Source organism: Takifugu flavidus, chromosome 11 (genome assembly GCF_003711565.1).
Source record: "Takifugu flavidus isolate HTHZ2018 chromosome 11, ASM371156v2, whole genome shotgun sequence".
Taxonomy (NCBI): Eukaryota; Metazoa; Chordata; class Actinopteri; order Tetraodontiformes; family Tetraodontidae; genus Takifugu; species Takifugu flavidus.
In genome coordinates, this window is record NC_079530.1 from 9,078,204 (window position 1) to 9,104,571 (window position 26,368).

General features: G+C 47.6%; 1 protein-coding gene and 1 long non-coding RNA gene across 2 annotated transcripts; both read right to left on the reverse strand.

The window, feature by feature from the left end:
* Nucleotides 1-8,123: 8,123 nt before the first annotated feature.
* Nucleotides 8,124-12,473, reverse strand: LOC130534009 (uncharacterized). The gene is made up of 5 exons (XR_008952773.1): nucleotides 11,891-12,473; nucleotides 10,717-10,839; nucleotides 8,871-9,040; nucleotides 8,702-8,792; nucleotides 8,124-8,394 (listed from the first exon to the last, which is right to left on the reverse strand). It is a non-coding gene; the product is annotated as an uncharacterized LOC130534009 (long non-coding RNA).
* Nucleotides 12,474-21,105: 8,632 nt separating this feature from the next.
* LOC130533343 (5-hydroxytryptamine receptor 7-like) lies at nucleotides 21,106-26,201 on the reverse strand. The gene is made up of 2 exons (XM_057046638.1): nucleotides 24,831-26,201; nucleotides 21,106-23,778 (listed from the first exon to the last, which is right to left on the reverse strand). The coding sequence occupies exons 1-2, from the start codon at nucleotides 25,406-25,408 to the stop codon at nucleotides 22,887-22,889; spliced, it is 1,470 nt and encodes a 489-aa protein (XP_056902618.1). The 5' UTR covers nucleotides 25,409-26,201; the 3' UTR covers nucleotides 21,106-22,886.
* Between the last annotated feature and the right edge of the window lie 167 nt (nucleotides 26,202-26,368).

Genomic DNA, 26,368 nt, shown 5'->3' on the forward strand with positions numbered 1-26,368 from the left:
ATTAATTATGGTCTTTCAGGTGAAACTCATCTAAAGTTTGAACAAACAGCTAAACGCTGGACTGAATCTATCAGAACAAATGCAGAAAATACCAAGTAAAGACTTGGTGACTCCTTAAGATATGTTTTTTATTGATTAATCGGTAAAAGTGACAAATCTAAACCACTTTAGTCAAATATTACTGAGGCACAGACCTTAATAACTCGTGCACTGCAGCAACAGTAGCGGTGGTGCGGTGAAAAAGCCTCCATCTCTGCATTCAATATTCACCGTGAGTGCTGTGGCGCTGGCAGGAAGCTGCAGCTACTTCCTGGGATCAACCGCTCCAGGTCAGAGCAGAGGTCGCCATCACTTTGGGGAACGAGCCGGGCGGATGCTGAGAACATCTGGTACAGCAGAAACGGCTGATGAACACCGCAGTATAAACCGATCTCAACAAAACTCCGTTTTGTGGTACGTGCCTGAGCATTGGCTCGTGAGATCAACCCTGTCGTGGCGAAGCCTTCTAAAATGAGGACTGGATGCATGTGTGTGAGGCTGACATGTTTGGAGGGCTCTCATCACAATGGCCATCCAACCTGTCCCACAAACAGTCGATGGAATCATGATGAAGTCCTGGTTCCACTCTGCCTGGCCTCCGTTCACCACGGCGCATCGACCACCCTCGCGTCAGGTGTGAGCCCTGATCATGTGACTGAAGCGCGAGGGAAAATGGGCGGTTCGATGTGTTCGATGCTCTCCTGTGTTGGAGCGGGAGTTGTTTCCTCTCCTTACAGGTCAGAACTGGACTGAACCAAGCTGAGCAGGTTTCCTCCCGGTTTGAAACACGCAGGGACGTTGTAAAAATGCATCCCGGCAGATCTGTTTGAGCTGACAGGCCAGTTAAAGCTCACGGGTCCTGTCAGGATCCATTGTCACCATTATTCCCCGTTTTCCACTCGATCTAATGAGGCGTGATCTTCAGGTGTGGTTCCCGTGTCCTCTGGCCGAAGCTCTGTCCTTGTTCAGCAGCCGTCGTCACAACGGTTACATTTGAGCGCCGACATCCTTTTTGTTCCCTCCTCTGACCTCAGATGTGGGCTCGAGCGCATTAGCCTGGTGGGAAGTGTTCAGGAGTATTTCACACCGTGTTGGTGTCACTCCTGGATGGAATTAATCTGCATTATTTGTTGCCTAAAGCAACATGCAACCATCTGTTCGGTGATGCAACACGCTCCGGCGGGGCAGCTCTACCCTCGCGATGCCTTCACCGGCACCAGTCAAGCGGCGGTTGGGGAGGTGCTGATTTAATCATTTCAACACCAGCGGAGTGTCCATGAGAGAAGATGATGTTGACCATTCAGCAATTCCAGATTTTATTCAAGCGCATCAACGTTCCGAGATGTTGTGTTTTTTAACTGAAATCGGAGGAGGAGGTCAAACGTCAGGACGCATCAACTCAATCATCACTAGAAGATGGCTGAAGCGCACGGCGACCAGCTCGGGGAGGCTCGGTCAGGAGACGCTGTCATGAAGGTAAATCCAGAGTGTTCCAACGCCGTTGGTGCCGTTGAGATTAGAGTTTCCTGTAGAAGTGATGGAGGAAAGTGGAGCTGATGATGCACATGAGCCGCAGTGTGCATGCTGAATGCTAATGCTATCGTCGCTAATGGAGCGCTTCATCTTTAACGTTTCACAATCCTGCGTTTGTGTGTCGTCATGTTCTGATCCCTGAATATTTAAAAATAACATTTTGCTGACACTGTTTGTTTCTCTGTTATTTGCTGCAGATGCAATTTGTGGTCCACCTCCTCCACGGAAAAGGATTTTCCCGACCTCGGCGGAGCTGACCCAGATTAACGAAGCTCAGATGGAATGAATAATGAACGCTGGAAGAGATCTGCAGCGCCATCGCAAATGTCACCGTCTTTTCCTCTCAGACGTCACGCAGGTGGGGACCTGGCAGAGACGCCTGATGTTTAATCGTGCAGGAGATGAGCGCCGACCTCCTGAGCACATTTGACCTTTCCAGGCTTCACCTCTGAAGCTGAACATCACCGCAGCTCGTGAAAGAGCTCGTCCACCTGCGGGGAAACCCTAAAGAAATCTCCCAAGCGCAAAATTCTGCCGTTTTTATTTAGTTTCGGCCAAATATGGGGATCCTGTCCACAGTCTGCTGGACCCAACACTTAAACAACAGACGGCAACAGTTAAAAGTCCCCGTTTGACCTCCGTGTCTTCGCATTATTGCGTCATAGGATCGGATCCGCTCGTGGATGACAACACTTATTACAGTCTATTGATATTTTCCGCCAGCTCCATCCAGCATAATCCAAACCCTCGGCTCGCTCCGCTGCTCCCCCAGGCTGCCGGATTTATGGCCTTCGTGGCGGCGTCCTTATCGGGCTCTCTGTGCGCGTCGTTTCTGCTCGACACTGGTGCCCTTGAAGAAAAGCGGCGCGGGGGCTTTAATAAGGAGACGGAAGAATTTATCAGTCTCATCAGTAAAGCGGTGGTGATAGGCTCCGCCCCCAAACAGCACAAGGCCCCCACGCAAGTTTTCAGTTCAAAGTAACTATTTGATACCAGGGGGAGAATTTTAGTCCTATTCTGCTTCTAATCCTGTATAAATAATTTCCGCACTCATCTCCGCTGCCTGGGTGATGGGGATTATGACAGCGTGGAGCCCTGCGAGGGTGGCGGCGAGATTCCTGGTGTCCTTCAGGAATTCACCGACCCCTCTTGTCAGATATGACACGCTAAGACGGCAGCTTTACTGTTGGAGACACAGTCGGTGACAACAGAAGAAAAGCTGCCTGCGGCTGGATTTACCTTCAGTGTCGCTCCGAACACTTCTGTCAAATCTTCTCAGGTCGGCCGCCCACCGCTCAACACGCGCTGCATAATTTAATTTCCTCCCCGCACCCCCGACCCAGCTGAATTTACTTCAGAGCAGATATTCTGAAATGAGAGGATCATGTTTTGGTGTTTGGCTCAGGGCGAAGCTCTCGCCATCGTCCTGGGTGGGTTTCCACCGCAGCATGAGGTCGTGGCCCTCGCGGGGACCTGAGACCACAACAGGCCACATTACATTGTGTGGATAATGCGGCTCACATGAGAGGACTTTGGGTGTGGTAGAGTCGAGGAACATCTCCCTCAGGTTGTTTCACCAGCAACGAACACATGAACTCACACTGTGCACACGAGCTGATGGATCCTCAACGTGAGGAGCTCACAGGCGACGCTCCGCACTCGCTACAACTGTTTAGCATCGCTTTTTCAAGAGGAGAGGAACAAATTTAGTTCCGGGACGACTCACTTGAGTCTCCAACTCTAAAAAAGGAAGCAGCAGATGTAAACATGGATCAGATGCAGCGCTGAGCGCCTGAACACACCTGAACACACCTGAACACACCTGAACACACCTGTCCACACCGGAACACACCTGAACACACCTGAACACACCTGTCCACACCTGAACACACCTGTCCACACCTGAACACACCTGAACACACCGTCCACACCTGAACACACCTGAACACACCTGAACACACCTGAACACACCTGTCCACACCTGTCCGCACCTGAACACACCTGTCCACACCTGAACACACCTGAACACACCTGAACACACCTGAACACACCCGTCCACACCTGAACACACCTGAACACACCTGAACACACCTGTCCACACCTGAACACACCTGAACACACCTGAACACACCTGTCCACACCTGAACACACCTGAACACACCTGACACACCTGTCCACACCTGAACACACCTGAACACACCTGAACACACCTGAACACACACCTGTCCACACCTGAACACACCTGAACACACCTGAACACACCTGAACACACCTGAACACACCCGTCCACACCTGAACACACCTGAACACACCCGTCCACACCCGTCCACACCCGTCCACACTGTCCACACCCGTCCACACCCGTCCACACCCGTCCACACCTGTCCACACCTGTCCACCTCACAGTTGTCTGCACAGCCACCAGACGTGTGGAAGCGACGAGCTGCAGTCTGAGCAGCTCAGAGTCTCCTGTGTTTCACTTCATATCAGACGAGCTGCTGATTCTGGGCCGGCCGATGCCTCACGCTTCCCTCGTTGACCTTTGAACCCGCTCCGCCACTGTCACCCAGCCTGACCAAACTTTAAAATAAGAGTTACAGGACACGAGCGAGATAGAAGTCGTCTCTGCCCGAACCTGAAGTGTTTCACCGAGGCGTCTGAAGAAGCTCGCCGCTGAGGACCGTCTCCTCGGCTTTATCAGCATTTTAGAGTCTGAGGTGGAAACGAGTGAGCGTTAAATTGGATTTATGAGAGTTCCAAAGCTTTTCATTAGATTGTGCTATCTGGACAGATGAAGCAACATTAATCCAGGCACCTGCACACAAACGGCTCCGTTCCCCACAGCTCCACACTCACAAACGTCTCCTGCACTCTTGTCGAGTGTAAAGAGCAATATTCCTGTTTACTACTGTGCACGTGACCTCAGGGTCACCCTGCTGCCGCCCTTAATAAAGTGGAACTGAAGGTTTTGTAATGCGATGCCCTGATACAGTGATCTCACCTCTGACTTTAATCTCTTTTGTGTTTGGGTGCTGCTCAGAGGTTCTTGTCACGTTAAATCAAGTAGAAAGGGAAGCTAATTATGTGTCGAGTAAACTCGGCGGCGCTTATGATGGAAAGCGAAGGTGCAGGTTTAATCACCTGCACACGTTACAGGATGAACAGGAGCAGCCAGCCCGTCCGCAGGAAGGCGGCCTGTAGACTGGTACCAGGTACCAGGTGCCTCTGCTGAGTGGGTTCTGGATGGAACACATCAGGATCAGCAAATGAGCAAAAGCAGCAGTGCGGCGTGCGCTGACAGTGCTCGCGCTTCTTTGCAGGATTGTGCATCGCGTGTTTAATTCAGGGTGAAATAAGTTTTTGCTTCGGTAAATAAAATGGATAGATACATTCTAACAGGGTTCCTGCCGGCATCGGCTCCGTCTGGCCAGCAGCAGCTTCCCAGAAGCTCTCACTCTAACGATCAGGCACAATCTCAACACTGGTCCGACCCTTTACGAGCTACAGAAATCACTCATTCCTGATCTGAAGAACTTCGAGACCACCTGGAGTGATTCTGCTCGTGTTGCGTTTGGAGCCTGTAGAGGACGAGGACGGTCCTGATGAGGTTCTGGTAAACCACACTGGCTCTTTCTGCTCTCGCCATCATTAATCAGCTCCAATTTAGATCTTTGAAAGCCTCAAACATCTTCAACTGGAACCACATTGGGATCGAGCACGAGGGCACTTTAGTGGCTTTAAATCGGGACGCCGAGGTTTCAGCTCATCCTCCCAGATGTGCTTGGTTCCCCCGCTGGTGGTGGTGAACTTCTCCACCCTGGAAGTTCTCCTTTAAACAGGTGACGTTCTCCCGTGTTCTCTAAAACACATTTAGCTTCTTGTAGCTGATATGAGTTTGTTGAAAACGTTCTGAATCGATCAGTCCAAGCAGACCGTGTCCATATTTTGAGAATGAAATCAAATGGAAATGAAAGACCGAGGTGCTGAAAACATCGGTATCCCGACCAACTGAACAAAGACGGCTTGATGCAGGTTATAAAATGACTGCATGTTCATTAAGATTTCTACAAAAGCTTCTGTTCTCCAGCTGGATTTCTGTGTTTCACCGCTGCTGCAAAGAGAACAAAATACAAAGAAAATAGATTTTTTATAATTATTATTACCGTATTATTATTGGCTCCTAAACGCAGCTCTGGGATGTTAGTCACTCTGGTGACTTAAGAAATAACCGAGGAAACGTCCACCGGCGTTCACATAGCAGCCCGCCTTTCTTGAAATATTTAATTTGGCTGTCAGAGTTGAAGCTAATGCTCCCTTTTATGCCCCGTCAAAGTGACCTCCTCAAACCTAATTCAGCCCCCATGGGTTCAAGACGAAGTGGAGAATCTTCACTCTTCTCTTGCCTGACGTCCGAGGCCATTAAGGTCAAATGTCAGCGCCATTACCGGCCCAACTCTCTCCTGTCCACACATCTGATGGCGAGTTTCACAGGTCGCTCTTTTCACTCAGTTTGGGAACTGTTTCGTGAGTCGGGCGCTTCAGACTAGCGGAGAAATGTGGGATGAACACGTGGTGATGATTTCCATTTGGAGCTGATCCCGTCCCTCTGGGGCTCGGCTCTGGGATTATGGTTCTGGCATCTGCATAAACCCAGAGTCCTGAGCTTCCGGATCCGACAACAGACAGAATAATGGATGCGGCTAACATGAGGGATGCGGCTAAGATGAGGGATGCGGCTAAGATGAGGGATGCGGCTAACATGAGGGATGTTCAGGGTGACTCGTCCGAGGGTTGCTGGAGGTGTTGCTGTCTCGACCCACGTCTCCCCCGTCTCCCCCGTCTCCCCCGTTACCTGGACGTCTTGGCGGACACAAGATCCATCTGATCCAGTTTAAGAACCCAATCATGCCATCGTCATAGCAACATGCTAGTGCGATTGTACGTCACTCTGGAAGCGTGCGTGGCTCCGCATGTTCTTGATTTTTGCTCATATTCCTTAGCTCCGCCCCCTCCACGCTTCACTAACCACCGCTGGTTACTCTGCACCTCCGTTATTACCTTTAACAGGTTAAACACATTCATTCAAAGACAGGTTAATTGTCCTGCGTTAAAATATCCGGCTCAAAATAACCAGCACGTTTTCACGCTGCAGAGCTTCCAGCTTGTTCTTCAATATTGTCTTTTAAACATCTTATTCGCCGAGCGAGACTGCAGATAATAAAGACATCACATTGAGTCAATTCCAACTAGTGACTCATTCAGTGGAGTCGAGCTTCTCTTCCTGCGTCCTGGCGTCACATGCCTGAGGAGCGAGTGGGTGAGCCCACCTCCAAACGTAGAAAAACAAATGGATTCTGAAGGGAAATGGATAAGGGGGGTGGGGGGTGGGAAACTTTCTTTTTAAATTCCAGCCTCGGGACACAAACGTGCCACGATGATGAAAGCGTTTTACTCAAAGAGGCGTAAAGAATCGGGGAGAGGACTCCTGAGCAGGTCCTGAGCCTCGGGGCCCAGAAGCAGCCGCACAATTTAAAACTGTGGAAATGTCACAATTTATTAACCAGTAATAGCACTTTATTGGCCATGTCTCATTAATGATGCATGTGTGTGTGTGTGCGTGTGTGTGTGCGTGTGTGTGTGTGTGTGTACCAAACAGTTTTTATAAGGTTGAGGTGCAGCTGAGGCCTGAAATCAACCTTATTTTGAAGCTAAATACTGAACGTTGGACACACAGGTGTGTGGCTGAGAAAGACCTGCGCTCTGTTACCGTGGTGACACCTGAATGTCAACACACCCAGATGAGATGGATCATGGTTCGATCATGGAGATGTGATTAATGCGGCCCCTCCTGTAAAGTTTTAAATGCTGGTGTTTGTACAGGAAAATCCCTGGAACGCAGGTGATCCTCATCAATTCCTCAGTGATCAGTTGTTGTGTGTTTTCAGGGCCACGAGCCGTCACACTGGCCGGGGCCGTGGAGGACTCAGGACCCCGGCTGGAGCTCCGGCGGCGGCCCCAGATGCTGCGGCACTTCCCCCAGCTGAGTTTGTTTTGTTGTTGTTCTCCAGGAGCTCAGCTGTGCAGCGTCCTGGTGCTCGCCGATGCGTCACAAACACGGCCCGTTCTGTCAGAACAAGTCGCGCTTCTGTTAAAGTGGAAATTCATTTAGGTTTCCGTCAGCTTCTCCTCACACGTCCCATCAAACAGCAGTTTATCTGGGGAGTAAACCTAGCGTGTTCCTGCGGGGGGGTTAGCTTTAGCCTGTGAAGTTGTTCAACCTCCGGCCATCAAAATTAGCTGCAAAATACCCTCGACAACCTTTATGTTGTGACCAAACGCATGCAGGCAGCTGCCAAAAATCTGTGTGTGAAGTAAATGTTTCTGCACAGACTTTCACGAAAATTATGTAAAAACCTGGAGAAAAGAATCAAGAGAAGAGATGAATGATTTGTATGGAGACCAAAACGCCATCTGTCACGTGAAGACTCAACAGAACCACAGGCTGTCAATCACCCGCACCTGTGGTTGATTATAATTAATGCAGATTTTCAGTGCATATTTATGTTTAATAACCTGTGAAAAATGACACCCAGAGTGCAGTCAGACGAGGGGGGGGGCATCAGAGAGACAGGTCACATGTTTGTCTATGTTGAGGTTTCAGAGATTTCTTTCCAAAAGTCATTGAAATAGCTCAAATCTACAGGAAAACAATGTGACTGCAGCCATCTGAGCATCCTTCCTGCCGTCAGAGGTCAGCCTGAAGAGCGTTCGTGGACCAGGTCCTGCTGGGATGGAGCTGCACCTCTTCCGCTCGCCGTGTCCCTGCATGCCGAGAACAGACACTTCCCATTAACCTCAAATCACCTCCGGTAACTTTGTCAAACTCTTCCTGCTGTCACTTCCTGTCAGCCTCTTAAAATGTTTGATAGAAAATGTAACATGATTAAAATCTGCTTCAGTATTCAGAGGCCGTTGCTTCCCGAGACGTGTTTGGTCCCAGCGACGTCCTCCAGCCTCTCAGAAACCTCATTATGGTCACACCTGAGGGCAGGTGAGTGGACTGAACCAAGTGTGTCGGCAGAGGGACGGACAGACAAACTGCCACATTTTCACCGTTGTATAAATTGACCTTTTGTGGACCTGAGTCTGGAGCTCGGCCTTAAACAAGCTTTGTGACGTCCAGGTAACGGGGGAGACGTGGGTCGAGACAGCAAAAGGCCCTAAACAAGAGAAAATAAATGATTCTCAGAGACATTGTTGGCAATGGTTAAGTGTCTCTCATGAATCATTCATCGTACCCGATCATCATAATTGGAGCTGTCTGCCTCATTTTAAACACAGAAGTGAGACGGCAACTTTGTCAACAGCTACTCCAAGAACTCGTCCTGATTGGACCCCTCAAAGGTTCCCGCAGCGACATGTCGCTTCAGTCATTTGGTTCAAAACTTGAACGTCTAAAGTGAAACTTCTGGAAGAAAAATGTCAATGAAACAAAAACAACAACGGTACTTCAGCTCTGGAGCGATGACTTGTTTCACTGTCTGGGTGGCCACAGACAGCTAGCACCAGCAAACTCAACATGCTAATGCTAATCTGAATGTAACGAGACTCAACGTGGAAAATACACACATTTAAATAGAGGTAAAAAAAAAACTAAGGTCACCTCCATCAGCCGGGAGCAGTGCCTCACCTCTGCCTCCTCCATTAAACTACATGTTTATGGGATGTTCCGTCCGCAGCCTGGACTGTGTTCACTCACACACATCATCCACTTCAGAAGCTGCAAAAGAATCTTTTCCCTCCATGTTTCTGGTTTTGGTTTTGCAAATTGACTCACAAATGGGAAAAAAAGGAGATCAAACAGGTTTTATTATTCAGATTAGGTCACCCTTTTCGATCAGCTTCCAGCAGCTCCGTGTGCTGGTTGGTCAAATCCATCAGGGTCACACTTTCATCTCCTTGCAGGGATTTTATTTCTCCTGAAGGAAACCTCGTTAGAATGGATTTGGGTGTCACAGGAGTTTGGAAAAAGGAATATTTTAGCTGTCAAATTTAATAATGATGTAATAGACACAGACACGAAACCTGCAGTTGTAAAGTCAAATATCTGAGACCATCATTGAAATATTTAGATTCTATTCTCTTAAGAATGAGGGGCTGAAGGAGCTTTACCACGCTCGGCCACTAGAGGGCGATTTTAAAACCATCTACTCAGCTTTGCTTCTCTGGACCCAAGATAAATAGAAGGAGCGACAAATGCTTCACATTTATGTCCACAAAAACCAGGTAATTGTGGTAAACATGCAAAAACCAAAACAGCAAACACAACAACCACCAGCTGTCTCCATTCCCACCATCCGATTTCAGTATAAAAAAGGTACCAAGACCTTAACCCTGGTGCAACGCTCTCCACACACACTCAAAAATAACGTTTTGTTCTTTATTTCTATTAATGTCTTGTGTTTTGAAGAAGTGTTGCTCTGCTGCCGCAGGAGGAACATTTGAATGCCCTGACTGACTCCAGAGTTGAGTCAGTCAGGGCATTAAAATGTTCCTCCTCCCAAATATTAATGGATTTAAGCTGGCAGTTCTTGACATACACCCCCCCCACCACCACCACCACCACCACCTTCTCTCTGTCTCATGATGCAAGAAATTTAAATTCCTCTGAGTGCCGCAGACATGACAGTCGGATTCCCTGTAAAGAGAAATGATACAAAAGGAGCGCGAGCGCGAGCGAGAGCAGCCTGCTGATCACCGCCGCTGGTACGTGGAGCCGTTGCTCCCTCCACGGTGGAGGCCACAAGTTTTGCAGGCTCAACACTAAATTTGATTAAATCCACTTTGCGGCGCTACATTTACCCTCTCAAACGCGGAGGGTTTGACTCTTACAGCCTGACCCGGGTCATTAACCACCAACACCACTTTGGCGCCATTATCAGAAACACAAAGAAACATTTTAGTCTGTTATCAAGTGTTGATGTCATTTTTCCCCCTCGGACTAAATGAGTGTTTAATGCAGCATCACAGACCTTTGATACTAGTGCGAAACACTTTGTATTTGCTAGATTTTATATCATCCAATGTGGATTTCACAAAGATGCATTGGAACATCCCAGCAGCCGTGAATGATGATGGACTCACATCTGTTGGACTTCCAGAAGTCAGATGGTAAAAACATTAGTGTTTGGAGTGTGAATCCTTGCTGGGTTTCAATTTCTTCTGGATTATTTAGGATGAAGCCAGTCAGAAGGTCTCTGAGTCCATCTGAGATCAGAAAAGAGGATGAGGAGGCATGAATGAGGATGAGCGAAGAGGAAAATAACGAGCTAATGATGACAAAACACTATTAATTGGTTGTGGATGAAAGAGGAGGAGACGGAAGACGTCTGCACTCGTGGACTTTCCCTTCTTTATCTTCTGTCTGAGGCGATCGGTGTTATAATGGAGTTTTTTTCAATTCAAGCGGAAAAAAAAAACCTGAAAATGTCTCCATGGATGCAGTTTATCTCCTTAAATCACTGCAGGAGCGAAAAAGTTTCAGCTGCCTGAGAAATATTCGTCTTGTCTGATTGTTCGCATTATTGAGTCAATTTTCAGGATTGACTCAGAGAAAAGTGAGTCAACCCTGAGAATTCTCCACGCACGCAGACGTGTCCTGGCCTCCAGTGGAGGCAGGGCTGCTCCTGATAGAAATCTGCAGGTAATTGCAAATTGTTTTCTGTCCACAGCCCCTCTGACTTTCACACCTCTGGAAGAATGAAGTTAGGTGTGAAGTGTGCAAACAGGATTTGGACGAGCGGGCGACAGTAACCACAACAGTAGGAGCTCAGGGTGGGGGTCAGGCGCAGCTGGGTGGGGGGGGGGGGGCAGGAAACAGGACAATTTCAAACTGAAGACATGGACACATGAGAGAACATCCGGAGGTTTCTCCAAGTTCATCAGGATAATAATGCTAACATCACCTGGCTAACGTTAAGCAGCATAAACAACCTTTAAACCACAAAGTCAAAGGAAGAAATGAAGTTTAACTGCAAGAAGCTGCGCCAGCAACAGGTTTGTAGATACCTTTGAAGCTGATCTGAAACAGGTGGGACGTGTCCGGTCTGGTGCTGGAGCCACTCTGACCTCCAACCCGGCAACAGGTCGACAGCTGCCAATCATTAAGGATAGCATCATGGTATTATACATTATAGCATAATGTAGAGAGCACGAGCATTTTGATATCATACAACTCCAGAAATGCTGAGGTTAACATCTATTTATGGCCTAAAAAGGCATCCAGGAAAAGCACAAAGCCTCCAAATAAGTCACCCACTTTTGTTAAAACACAGCAGATGCAGATCTGGTCACACTGTCGTTCCCTCTTCTGACCTCAGATCCTCTCCTGTTCTGGTTTGTGTCCAAGTTGGACTCACTTTGGTCTGATGAGAGCTAATTTATTTGGGCTTCAAAGAATCCGGACCGGCTGGTGTCAGAGGTCCACAGCGCTAATTCTGCCTCCAACAACGGCTGAATCTGAGGGAACAAAAATCAGGGGGAACCCAATCCCCCCGTTTGTTTCTTCTTTGAGTCATCTGTCCAACTGTGTCCACATCAGCGGGTTTCACTGGCACCGGCTACCAGGAGTCATCTGACCTCGGCTCTAATTGCCAGAGGAGACCAAGCAGGTCCCCCCCACCACAGATTGGACGAGCCGATGCCCGAGGCCGATCCAGTTGTGTCTCTTCCTGCAGCTGATGTAAGCTAACGCTGAGGTGAGGACACCGACACATCCAAATCTGTCCCTAACGATGAATCGAGTCTTGTGCCCCGCACCAGTGCTCCCAGTGTCACATGGGGGCCCTGAAAGGGGATTTTAGCGCTCTCCCAAATTCACTTTAAAAACCACGCAGATAAATTGGCACCGAGCTCGAACTGCAGCTTCTGTGTGACTCAGTTGTGAGTCGGCGCTTCATCCCGTCATCAGATGAGTCATGCGAGGATTTTTAGAGGGAACCGGAAGCATCTCCATCAACAGGTCCAGCTGCTGCGGCTCAGTGCAGCCAAAACAGAACCCCCCCAGCCCCCCAGCCCCCCCCCCCCCCCCCCCCCTTCCCCCCCACCGCTGCCACCTCCGAGCTCACGCTGGTATCTCAGCAGTGTCTCTGGTCTTTGAAAGGTCTTCAGGACCGTTCAGAGCAGGACACCCCCGCCAGGGCCCTGAATGGCACTGCCCCCCCCCATCTCTCAGTTGGACTACCTCTATATTCTTCCCACTGACTGGATCACACGCCGAGATCCTGCAACAAATAACCTGGATTCCTATTCCTGTGACTGAGAAGGAAAGCATAAAAAAACAGATTAAATCACCCAAATTCTGTTGAAATAAGACAGCGAGAGTTACCAGGAAACCACTTCTGAAATTAAGAACAGAGAAATCAGGAACCTATACCAAATATCATATGTTTGAACATATAGGTTCTCCAGTTTGGGTGTTTAAGTGAGTTCAGAGATGTAAATGCCGTTCAGTCTTCACCACTTTTCCTGACAGTAACTCCCAGACTATTCAATTAGTCTTCCCTGGAACAGTCCCAGGAAGGGCCCACTCACTCCTCTAATTGAGAATTATTGATCTTTTAATTTTCCTACACGTCTCCCATCCTGTGAACCAGCAGCGATGGGTGCTGCTCTGATCTCGCTTTGACTTCAGCAAAAAACAGAAAAAGGAGAATTTTTGAATGTTGAATGTTAAGTTGGATGTTATCAAAGTGCTGCTCATCAGAAAAGTGCTGCTTTGCATTTCATTTGGTTAAACTTTGTCAGACACGAGTGATCTCAGCTCTGATTTTAGCTGTTTGCTTCTGTGTCTGAACCTCCCCCTGCTGAGACTTCATCTTCTGCTGGGCTTTTAATCTTGAGCTCCAGTTTTCAAATTAAAACCACTTTGTTTCCCTTTTTTATCAGCGCAGAATAAACCAGACCAGACGTTTCCTCCTGGCCCTTCGGCTCCTCTGTAGCTCCATGTGACACAGGTTGGTGTGCACCTCAGCACGATGGACCTTCATCGTGCACGTGCTTCAGCTGGAGCTTCGTACGAGTGAACAGGTCGGTCACGAATGGTTGTTCTGTCGAGGCGCCCGTTCAAACACCCCAGACAACCTTCTGTATTTGTGTTTGATGGTGAATGAAGGAGATTACGCTCCCCTAATCCACCTCAAAGAGACGTCTTTTGGTGTGTGCACCTAAACCAGCTGGCCAGGGAGTAGCTGTGAGAACAGGAAGTATGAAAGGGAAATGTTTCTGAAGGGTTGCCTCATGAACTTCCTAAATGTCTTAAATATTAATGACACCTAAGCCCCGCCCCTTCACGCATTGAACACCTGAGTGACCCATTTTCAAATGACCTCGAGCAAACAGTGAAAAATAAGCACAGATAGTTATAATGGCGTCATTTACATCACATTAGCCTTCTCACTGTTTAAAGTAACAGAAAATGAGCCAGATTGTATTTGCGGATTCAAACTGATTGTAATTTTACAAAGAGTCCAGAACAGGAAGTCAATTTCCAGAACAACAAATGAGGAGGAAAAGGAAAACGGTGAGGAAAAAAGCCAAGAAAAATGAGACGGAGCAACAAAGGGGGATAAAAGGAGCTGTAGAAGACTGGCCCATGCAAGAAAATGAGGATAATTCCACAGCATTCATTCAAAAATGAGCTGTAAAAAAGATAAAATGCGCCCAAACTCTCAGGAACCGTCTGAGGGACGCTCACCAGCTCGTCATCCCCGGGGTGTCGACCAGGCTGCGGTTCGTGCTCGTAACCAACTTGAGTGGGTGCTCACATCAATGGCATCTGGTACTCGGGAGAGGTGTTCTCCTCGTGGGTGAATCCCGGGTTTCTCTATGAAAGGCAGATGGCATCATGTGGGTGAGCGGTCTGCTGATGTCAGCGTTGTGGGTCAAGTGGCCCAAGGTGGGGGGGGGGGGGGTTATGGTATGGGCAGCTCATGCAGCGGCGTCATCATCCCCGGCCCCATCTTGCAAGAACCCGCTCACATCCCAGCCTCCCCAGACATGTCACTCATGATAAATGCAGTGAAAATGGTGTTTTGTGAGCAGGATTTGAGATTGTACATTTAAAATCTACCCGCTGAACCTGTAAGTAAAACTATTAATCTACCTTTGGCCAGAGATTGTGACCCTGTCTAAGGAACAGAAATAGCATGAAGGTGTTTCCAGCAGGTTTTCGCCCAGTTTCATTTCTTTCATTTCATTTTGGGTTGTTGTTTTTTGGCTCATGTGGACAACCAAGTGTCTGAGGGTAGGGGGCGCTGCAGCCCTCAAATGGACCCCGGCCATCAAAGCCCCGCCTCAGTCGTCCTCCGCTGTCGCTGCTAATCACAGATGCAAATGGGGTACGAAGGACTGGAGGAATCCTAATTACCTCTATCCAGGACAGACGTGGCACCGAGCTGTCAGCCAACCTGCACTCAGGCGTCACCCAGGCTCAAAGTGTGCGGCTAATTCATTCTTTGATCCAGACCGCAGAGCTTTAAAGGATGGCTTTCATATGACGTTTGGACATGTCCAGACCTTTAGCAGCAGCCTCAAATGAGTTTGTGACATTGGAGCCGTTTTCACAGCACATCACACATCACATTTAATTGTGGTTTAAATATTCCCGCAGCAGACGTGAAAGGAATCTCAAAGTAATAAACATCTAAGGAGATAAAATGACAAAGAGGCTGTAGTTTCCTCCATGTCTGAAAGAAGCTGATTAGACTTCTGTCAGCCTAAATACCAAATTATCCCATTCAGTTTTTCTCTGGCAGCAGGAAGCAGCAGGATGTTGAGAGGTGACAACATCTGGGCTGATTGTGTTTAAAAGCAGCAACCTTGTCGGGGTAAATAGTGGCTAACATGATAGCAAAGATCAGCTCAAACATTAGAAAACATTTCAATTTATTTTCAGAAAACTGAGCTTAAAAGCAGCTTTTTTCCTGCGCTTGCTTCCTGTGATCTTCCAAGTTCATCCGCAGGAGGGTTGCGAATGTGGCCCCGTGATGATTGGTGTGTTTCCATGTCAGTAAAAGTGTAGAAGACACGCAACAAGACGGATGGGACGAGCCCGTCTGTAGAGAACCGCAGCACTTCTGAGTGGCACCGACAGGAACAAGCGCCGAGATGTGACTCAGCTCTGCACTCACGTCCTGTTCCATGTTAGACTGAGGTGCCTCTCTCCTTGTCTGACACACACACACACGCACACGCACACACACACACACACACACACACACACACACACACACACACACTCACATGTACTGCATTTTTCTATTTTTACCCATAATTAATTCATGATGGACAATGTGTCTCACGTCTCTGTGGCGGTGCCGCTGGTCATGTGACCTGATGGCTCAGAAGGGAAATGTTGGGGACTAAAGCAGGCGTGCGTGTGGATTTGCAGCATTGTGGACTTTTCTGCGTGGTCACACGTGTTCGTACTTCTGCACGTTGCACATTTGCATTTTAAATGTGCGCGTGTGTGTGTGTGTGTGTGTGTGTGTGTGTGTGTGTGTGTGTGTGTGTGTGTGTGTGTATTTCAATGTGTGAGACAAACAACAGGAACTCACTTGATTATGTAACTTCAGACGGAAGGATGGAGATGAAGGGAGGGACGGAGAGTCTGCAAGGAGAAGATTTAATTTAAGAAAGCAATATCCTCTAAGTGTTTCCACTCTGCAGTTTTACACAAGATGGCCTCCATGTAATTACACAAATTTATATTAAGACCCCCAGAGTGAAAAAGCAGGACTTGATCCGATGGATTAATCCTGCAAATGAAATCTGTGAAGTCACAACGCATCAGTATAAATGATCTGGTTCCAAACTGTACTCATCACAAGACTCCCAACTCTCAAGCTTCGTCATTCAGCATCATGGAAGTTGTGTTTTACAAACGTGGGACCAACTTCGGCATCTCTGGAATCCTCTCACTCGCTTCTCAAAGACTTCCAGGCTGTGAGCGATGAGGTCACTGTGAGCGGTGAGTGAACATTTAAAGAACATTTATTGTGAAAGGAGATTTTCCCTCGGAGACAAACAGCTGAGCGGAGATGAAACAGAGAGCGACGACTCAAAAACCGGGAAGGAGGGCAGCAAAAAAGAGGTTTTCTGAAATGTCATCTTCAAGGGCGATACAAATGTTGGGGGCGTGGCTTTTCAAGATGAATTAATTCATCCAGATGCGATTTATTGTCTCAATGGAATTATTGTCTCAATCTGACTGTAACTGGGCAACCGAAATGGGCGTAGACGCGTCCGTCTGACTGATATTGGGGCTCGCCGTGTATGACGTGCGTGCACGTGTGTGCATGATCCACAACCCCCATTTAACACAAATATTCATAAACATTGAGTACGAAATGGAAAAAAGCTGTGATTATCCAGTTACCTGTTGTTGCTGATCCGCAACATGAGGAGAAGGTCAACCAGAACCGGGGCCCAATGACCTTAGAAGCTGCACGTCACCACCTAGTGTTGGGGAGGACACGCTCCCGTCAGTTACGCAATTCTTCTCCTTAACGACCAAATTATGGGGAGAAGTTAAAGTCCGATTCTGAGCTTCCAGCTCATTTAGGCTGTTCGACACAGGGATACGGTCTGACGGCTGTTCCTGAGCACCACAGAGGTCTTGTTCTCCTCCGAGCTCGGGAGACGCTGAGCTTGTTGAAGCGAAAGACGGCGTCTGATGTTTGAGCAGCAGAACTGTGTGATGCTCAAATTTCTCGGTCGGGGTGACACAAGAACAGAGGAATCTTGGTTTGGGGTTCTCACAGCTTGTTCCTGACCTGTGGACCGGGAGGATGTTTTTTCCTTTTTGTCCCACAACTGATGGGAGTTTGGTGATGCACAAAGATGATACAGCAACAATTAAACTGAGGAACAGCTGACCAAGGCAGTGACAGCGTTCATCACGAGAGATGGTGGTGCCTTCAGGGTGGGTTGAAGAGCGAGCTTGGCTCTGTTTTATCATCACGTCTGGAAAACCGTACGGTGCATTAGCACTGAGGTACGAGCCACAAAAGTGTTTCTCCACCGTACCCACGTGTTTTGGTTTAAATCGTTAATCAGGCATGAGAGGGTTTAAGATGCCGTGCACGTGTTGGCGATATTAACATCAGGTCACATTCTTATTTGAAAATGGCCACTAATGAGCAGCGTAAAGGAAAATAGAGGTCATTAAATGCACCTTCTGCTCCTGCAGAAGCTTTCAACCATTGAATAAATACCTTGTTTGTTTGGAGAGTCTGTTCATATGTAAACGAGGTTGTTTATGGCCTTGTTTTCAGTCAGTGATGATCTTCTTCATCTCCTTCTTAATCTCCTTCTTCATTTCCTTCTTCATTTCCTTCTTCATCTCCTTCTTCATCTCCTTCATTTCCTTCTTCATCTCCTTCTTCGTCTCCTTCTTCATCTCCTTCTTCATCTCTTATGGGTGTTCCTCAAATCTTCCCAGTAAACATTTGAATGTTGCACAAAACACTTCTAAAATGCTTTGCTCTACCACAGGCTGGTGGTGTAATTTTTGCATGTCAACTATGAGATTCTGCCTCCTTAATTAAAAGTGTTCAGGTTACAGCACGATATGAAGCTGCTGCTGCTGCTGCTGCTGCTGCTGCTGCTGCTGCTGCTGCTGTTGCTGCTGTTGCTGCTGCTGCTGCTGCTGCTGCTGGCTGCTGCTGCTGCTGCTGCGCTGCTGCTGCTGCTGCTGCTGTTGCTGCTGCTGCTGCTGCTGCTTGCTGCTGCTGCTGCTGCTGTTGCTGCGCTGCTGCTGCTGCTGCTGCTTGCTGCTGCTGCTGTGTTGCTGCTGCTGCTGCTGCTGCTGCTGCTGCTGCTGCTGCTGTTGCTGCTGCTGCTGTGCTGCTGCTGCTGCTGCTGCTGCTGTTGCTGTTGCTGTTGCTGCTGTTGCTGCTGTTGCTGCTGCTGCTGCTGCTGCTGCTACTGCTGCTGCTGCTGCTGCTTTAGCAGTTTTTGGGGAGTTTTGGGGAGCAACCCAACGGTAATTTTGGGATGTCAAACAAAGGCCATGAGTCATGAAGGCAACATTCAGGTTTCCCAGCCCTCCTGAACATTTGGCACTGTGCAAGTTCTCTCCCAGGGTGATGTCTTAATTTATGTTTATGTTTTTTTAAAAATTACAACAGCTGATGGGATTAGCAGGACTGAATCCACCACACCAACGCTTCTGACAACGCCTGGCAGTGATGAGGAGGAGGCACGTGTGGAGGAAGGCGTAAAGAATGTGGAGGAAAAGCACATGCGTGACTTTGGAGACAAACCGGAGGTTATTACAGCTGAAAAAGGCTTTTTTCAGAGCCATTTAAATGACAGGGAAAAAGACGTACGCCGTGAATGAAACCTAGAGCAGCCGGTAGAAATGGGGGATACAGGAAACGAGGTTCAGATTGTGCAACTGGAAGAAAATCAGGCAGGCACAGACAGATGAAAACAGGTCACCAATGACAGCGGCAGAGAGACCGAGGAGGAATACAAATGGGAGATTTTGTGAATGTGACAGAGAACAAGATATTAATTAAGATGCATTTGTGAATGGCAGAGAAGAAAAAACACACACACGATCCAACAAAAGAACCATGGGTGGTGGAGGGCGAATTTCCTGGATGAATCTAGCTCACGTCTCTCATCCCATGATCGTCGCGCTAAGTGGGCGAATATTTTCCTGCTAATCCACAAGCTCTTAGCCAAGTTAAATTCTACAAATATTATTAAGTGGTAAATATATTTTAATCTGCTTTTAAGGGAATGTGGATAATTTTGCATGCTGCATTATTGACTAACACATTAAAACGGAACAGAATGATATTTTGTCCATTTGTTGTGGTGCAAGACAAATATAATCTGTTAGTTCTAAGGTGCCGCTCAGCATCTGTGAGAATAACATCTTAAATAACAGTGTGTGTGTGTGTGTGTGGTGTGTGTGTGTGTGTGTGTGTGTGTGTGTGGTGTGTGTGTGTGTGTGGGTGGGTGTGTTCAGCCAGTGTGTGCCTGTAAAGCTCTTGAGATGTACAGTCATACACGTCAGTAAAGCTCTGAGTAAGACCTCTGTAATGGCCGTGTGTCAAATGTTTCATCGGGACGGCAGCATTGAGAAGGTGAGATTAAACATTTGGAAATGGCTTCAGGAGCCTTTGCTGCTGCTGCTGCCGCTCCAAATGGGCTTTTGACAACATTCAGTAAATGCGAAGCTCCATCAGGACGCTTGCAGAAGGTCATTTTGCACGTTACATCAAGGCAGAAAACACTTCAGTGGTTGTTTTTAAATTGAAATTTGGTCTATAAATTTAGACAAAAGTCTGTGTATTATAAAAGCACAAACAGAAAAGTCAGGAACTATGACTTCTGGAGACTTTGTTTTGACCTGTGTTCGTCACGAACATGAGGGAGAGGCTCTGGATCGATACCTCCCACCACAGGCTGGCTCAGATGAGTTCCTAGGAGTCCTGAGAGACTCCCTGGATGCTATCGGTTGCCTTGTTTAACAACATTAGCCAGCAGTAAATGAAACACGCTCTTCCTGCTCTGGGTGCGTGACCGTTCAGTGGCGTGTGATCAATTGTCAGTGTCAGAGCTAACGGATCTCTCTCCGCCTTTCATAAAGGAACGATTTATGGGGCCTCCCTCATATGCTGGTGACCTCGAACAGCACAGGCACCACCCATATGAAGTCACCACCCTTTGTCTGCCGCCTACTCAAACTTAATGACCCGCCATCGGCTCTGTGTCTTCGACTCATCTTGTTAATATGGCTAGCGTCATTGTATTGTCACAATAAGTCAATTATTTAGAAGGGAGCGATTCTGACGTCGTAACAATTATCTTCCAGCTTCACCTTCATCCTCTCATCTTCATCTGCTCAAGTAAACATATTGTGCGGTAAATTTGTACTTGCTCGTTCGTCAGATCATCTTTAAATATGAATGTAGTCAGTTTATTTATATCATCTATGTTGAAGCAAAAACAAGTTTCTTCTTTTCTTCTTCTGCCCACTCATTTTCTGCTTGGTCACATGATCCAGGTGAGTGGGCTTTGATTTCATTTCTCCATAAATTTCAACCTTTTTTTATGGATGCACACAAATGGAAAATGCACACAAACATCAGCAGCTTTTGCTTCTCTCTCCTCAAGGCCGTGTCTTATTCTTCGACGTTGCACTGAAAATCAGTTTTCTGGGACAAACGGACTTGCTGCTCGTGCACTCCTGACCAAGGACAAACGTCCCACCAGGTGTGGTTTTGTCTGCTCCTCCTCCCAGGATCCAGGTGAATTCTAACACTCACTTGAGAAGCTTTTGATCCACTCCAGAGAACTCTTTCCTGACGCTCCCTGACAGGAACTGAGGTTCTGACACAACTGCACCGGGCTCAGGCCCAACACACTTTACTGGTTTTGATGTTTTTCCTCCCGATGGCTCCCAAAATTAATTCCTTTAGCTACAAAGTGGAGACGGGAAGAACCTGAGGAACCATGAAGTGTGACAGATTTACTTTATTTTGCACTTCAGAATAAATTACTTCAGGCAAATTCACAAGGTGAACTCTAAAAGAACTTTAAAAAAAAAACACGCACACACACAATCACATTGTTTAACAGCTATCCCAAAAGCTGAGCTGCAACTTCTTTACCAAGTTTAATCCAGTTTTCCTTGACCAAGTTGTGCCCAGCTTCACAGATCGGAGCAATAAATGTGTAAAGATTTTCTGATGTTCAGTCTGAATAAATAATATCCAGAATATGATTGAGGCCCAGATGCTTGATGTATTTTAGGAGTTTTAATTAATTATACAGGCGACGGTGGTGAAGATGGCACACTTAAAATGAATCACTGATTTTACTGACCTCTTACCACAGCAAAAATTCACATTACACTATTTTATCAGCACTGACCCAGCTCATAAAAGTTCTCTTTCATTCAAAGACACAAAACTAAGACTACAATCATATGAGAATTAGCTTTGCTACAAATCTGGCAGGAAGAGCGACAAGCTGTCCGAACCAAAAACATCGAACGAAACAGTTTCAATGTGCATTTACAGTTTTAACCTTCAGTTACAACCTACAGTTTCCTTCTAAAATGAGTTTCAGCCAAAATAAAACCAACAATGAAATAATCACCTGCCATCCCAGAATATGTCCTGATCAGACACCTCTGTGGAGCATCAAACTTTATTGTGACTCATATACTTGGGTGTTATTTACGTATAAAATGATTCTGAAGACAAAAAACAAATACACGAACTAATTGGTGTAATTACTCACAGGACCGGAAGGGGGAGACAGTTCCAGTTCATTTAAAGCGAAAACTATTTGTTGACTTTAGAGAGAAATGTTTCCAACACCGCTGTAAAACTCTAACGTGCTTCTGCTAAATGTCACTAAATAGATATGGATACTTTTATTCTGCATCCCAACAACAGTCACATTTGTGCGTTCAGTTGTCACAATCTGATCTGTTTTCAGCAGCTCTGTGATTGACAGGGATCATTTCAAATTTAGAGTCAGAAATGTTCTTGATGCTAAACGTCTGGGTTTGAAATTTGTTTTAGATCCAAAACGGCACAAAATGCAACTCTGGTGACCAGCTTGGGACAATGTGCACCGTTTTTGCATTTACATTTTGTCAGCTTTGGTACAAGTCTTCAGTCCCCAAATTCAACAAATCACATAGTCCAACTCACTTTTCTGTAATGTTGTGTGTGTCTAATGTGTTAAGAGTGATTATATCTCAAAAATGTGATTTCTTCAACTAATCAAATCCTTTAAAATCATAAATTTGCCACAGATATATTAGAGTGCTAAGACAACTGCCAAGAGTTCCACTATGATGTTTACCGTACCAGATTTCAGAATGCTTAAAAATGCAAACAATTCATCCAATTCCCATGAGACTAAGTCCTAAAGTCTTGCCTTCATGGTTTTTCCATACTCTCCACTTTGGTTAGTTTACCAGTATTGTGTAACTGGTAGAACTGGTCTTCACAGCATAAAAGGTTTGGGGCATGAATTCAAAAACAAGGACTACAGTAGAACAAACTCAGCTCCAAGAACTCATTTGGTGTTCCAGTTTTTATTGTTTTTCCTTAAAAGTAGGAAACCTCTGTGTGTTACAAAGTACAAAGCCAGAGTGAAACTCGTCCGAATCTTCGGTTGGCAGCCAAACTGCTAGGAATGTTTAAATCAGCTGGACCTCACTCTTTATGACCTGGCTGGCCTCTGTTGTCACTGGCAGGTTTTGCCCCCGAAGGGGCATTTTACACATCAGGGTCTGGCTTCTCCACCAGCTTCAGGGCCTCGTGCATGCCAGCCGCCGACAGCTTCCTGTTGATGTTCCTGTAGCGGCAACGCAGCAGGTTGCTGTAGGTGGTCCGCAGATCCCGGTTAAAAAAGGCATAAATGAAGGGATTGATGAGGGAGTTCGCGTAACCCAGCCACAACAGGGTCCTTTCTAGCCACAACGGAACGCAGCTGCATTCCACGCCGCAGATGAAAGGCCTGGCAGTGGAGACCAGGAAGAACGGCAGCCAGCAGAAGGTGAAGGCACCGACCACGATGCCCAGCGTGGCTGCCGCCTTCTGCTCCCGTTTAAAGATGGACTGGTTCTTCCTCTTGCGCCTCTGATGGTACTCGCCAGTCTTGAGGAGGCGGGACACTCGGGTGCTGCACTCCTCCTCCACCTCACGCTGGAGCTTCAGAGCAGCCGCCACACAGTCCAAGCTCTCGTGCCCTTCCTCAAGCTCTTCCTCCTGTTCCTGCTCCAGCTCGGTACCCTCCACACTGCCGGATTCTTCTGACACGGCGGAATGCGGAATCGCAGGTGCTGTCGGGGCGCTGTGCTCTCCTTGGCGGGGGAATCCGGTGATAGTGTGCTTGGCGGCGCTGAGTTTTGCCGCCCGGTAGATCCGGTAGTACATGATAAGCATCACCGACATGGGGATGTAGAAGGCCACCGCCGTGGAGTAGACCGTGTAGCCAAAGTCCTGGCTGATGAGGCAGACTCTGCCATCGTTGACATTCTGTGCCCAACCAAAGAGCGGAGGGAGGGTGATGGAAGCTGACAGCAGCCACACAGAGAGGATCATCTTGGCCATGCAGCAGCCATTTTGCCGGACAGGATATGTCAGTGGATTTGTAATACCCAAGTACCTGTGCAAAGAAACATGTTAAAGGCTGTTTACAACGACTCCAGAAACAGGCGGAAACTTTAACTAGCCGACATTCAACGATATGGTGTGTGGACAGTCGGCGCTGGGTGGATGTGGCTTTTAAAACCATCCATAGTCTGTTCCACTCGTAGCAGAGCCCTCACAGCTGCCGTCCTGCCCAGAGGACACACTTGTGTTTCTTGGGCGGTGCGGATCAGGTTGTGGTGGAGGGGTGGGAAGGTGATAGGGGGCAGCATGACGTAATGAACAAACGTGCTGAGGTCAAGCCTTCAGCCATCTTGAACATGCACAATCATGACGAAGCAGAGTACACATACGAATAACAGTGTGTACTGATGAAAAATATTCTAGTGTAACATCACAACACCAACAAGGTGCCCTTGCTCAAAGTCGTCTCTGTGGCTGCAAAGTACAAACATTCGCATCTAAATTGGAAAAAAAAATTCTTCCATTTCAAGATAACGTTAATATCTTGGATTTCTAGCATCCATTATACAGATTAAATCATCTCTAACAGAGCAAAATAAACTGGAAATCAAATATTTTGTCAGTGCTTTATTGCTTCTGGGTGCTTTCAAGTTTGTGAAAATCAAGTGCGTGATTAGAAGAGATAATATTGTCTATTAAAAGCTGGAAGGTCACAGGTTTATTCGCCCTTGAGGGATCCGCGCATCTTTACCACGCTTCCCTTTCCACCGGCCCTGTTCCAGCGGTGCGGAGGATGAGCGACAAAACACCGGCGTTTTGAGAGAGACACAGGGTGTGTGTGTGTGTGTGTGTGTGTGTGTGTGTGTTGTGTGTGTGTGTGTGTGTGTGTGTGTGTGTGTGTGTGTGAATATTTCTATAGCCTACGTGTGTGCGTTCCATCTGCGGTGCGTAAAGTTGATCCAATCAATAAAATAGGGACCAAATGTAATATTTAATTGTTTTTCCCACTACATATTGTCAACAAGTCTCAAATATTGTGATTTGTAATTTTTGTTTGACATTCTGCGGACTTTTGGATACCTGGAGGCGCAGTGTTCCGCTCACCTGTCGATGCTGATTACGCACAGGCTCATTATGGACGCGGTGCAGCACATCACATCCATGGCGATGAAAACGTTGCAGAAGAACTGTCCGAAAATCCACTGACCCCCGATCAGGTCCGTGATGCTGACGAACGGCATTACGGCCAGAGCCACCGACAGGTCAGCCATGGCCAGCGATACGATCAAGTAGTTGGACGGCTGACGCAGCTTCTTGACGAAGCACACTGAGATGACCACCAGAAGGTTCCCACAGATGGTGGACAGCGTGAGCATGGTGAGGACGCCACCGATCAGGACCTTCTCCACGCGGCCGTAGCTGAAGATCTCCTCGCCACAACGCGTCCCGTTCGGTTCCATGACCTGATGCTGACTGCTGGTGGACGGAGACGTCGTCGCCGCCGCTGCGGCAGCCTCCGCGGCGCCCTGCGCGATCATCAGCAGCCGTGGCGCGAGCGCCTCCGAGATCATCATGTTGGTCGACCCCCCGGGGTCTTCACCACCGACTCTGTCCTCGATCATGAACGATGACCTAATGTTGCCACCGGTGAAGCTTCCGTTACTCGCACCCACAGCAACCATTCTGCTGCCCGTGGTTCCTTTTTATCCATGGACACGAAAACCCGCCCGGTGGTGACATACACGCGCACAGTTGTGCCGCTCTTGGTGAGGAGTGAGCAATCCCCTATCCACCGACCAGTCCCAATGTCCCAAGTCAAAACTATAGTCTTCTGTTTGGACGCGCACCCGCAGTTGCGCGCGTGCTGCGCTCGAGCGTATTCCCAAAATGCCTGACCTATAAAGGATTTTATCCCTGTAGTGCGCCTCCACCCTGGCGTCGATCCCGCGCACCCCGTCCCGAGCGCACACACGGAGTTCATGTGAGACGCAGAGTTCACGCGCCTTTTCTTCCCCTCCAAAATTTGGCACGTGATGTCAAGGATAGACTAATGTTTTTACAATGACGACACTTTGGAGGCCGTCCCACGCAGACAGTGTCGTCCCGCAAGGCGACCCGCACGCGTAATTACGCGCTACATGTTCCAGGTACATTTTGGCCAATGTCAGGTTTACTACGCGCACGCACACGCAAACACGTAAAGACATACACGGGAAGAGAGAGAGTTTTCAAAGATTGCTGCATTTATTTTTGGATGTGTGGGCATCGAGGACACCATCCGTGTTCACGTAATTCTTCAGACGCGTTTAATTTCAATGATCGGGTCTCAGGTATCCATCCTATTCACCTGGTGAGATTCTCAAGCAGCTTCTTCCTCACTCGAACACACGCGCCGCAAATTCCGGCTGTCATTTACCTTCAGTCGTAGCGCCACCAAGCGATCAAAACTCGTACTGCACCACGTTGGAGCATAAGTCAAAATTTGTACGTTTTATTCTGAGAAAACAGAATAAAACGTTTCTTTAGTCCACGTCACCTGCCGTGAAGCCAACTACCTCGTCCATTCACATTAATAAAGGGGTAATTTGTAATCATTTGTTTTGTCCTTTATTGAGGCAATATGGCATCTAAAATGCTAATAC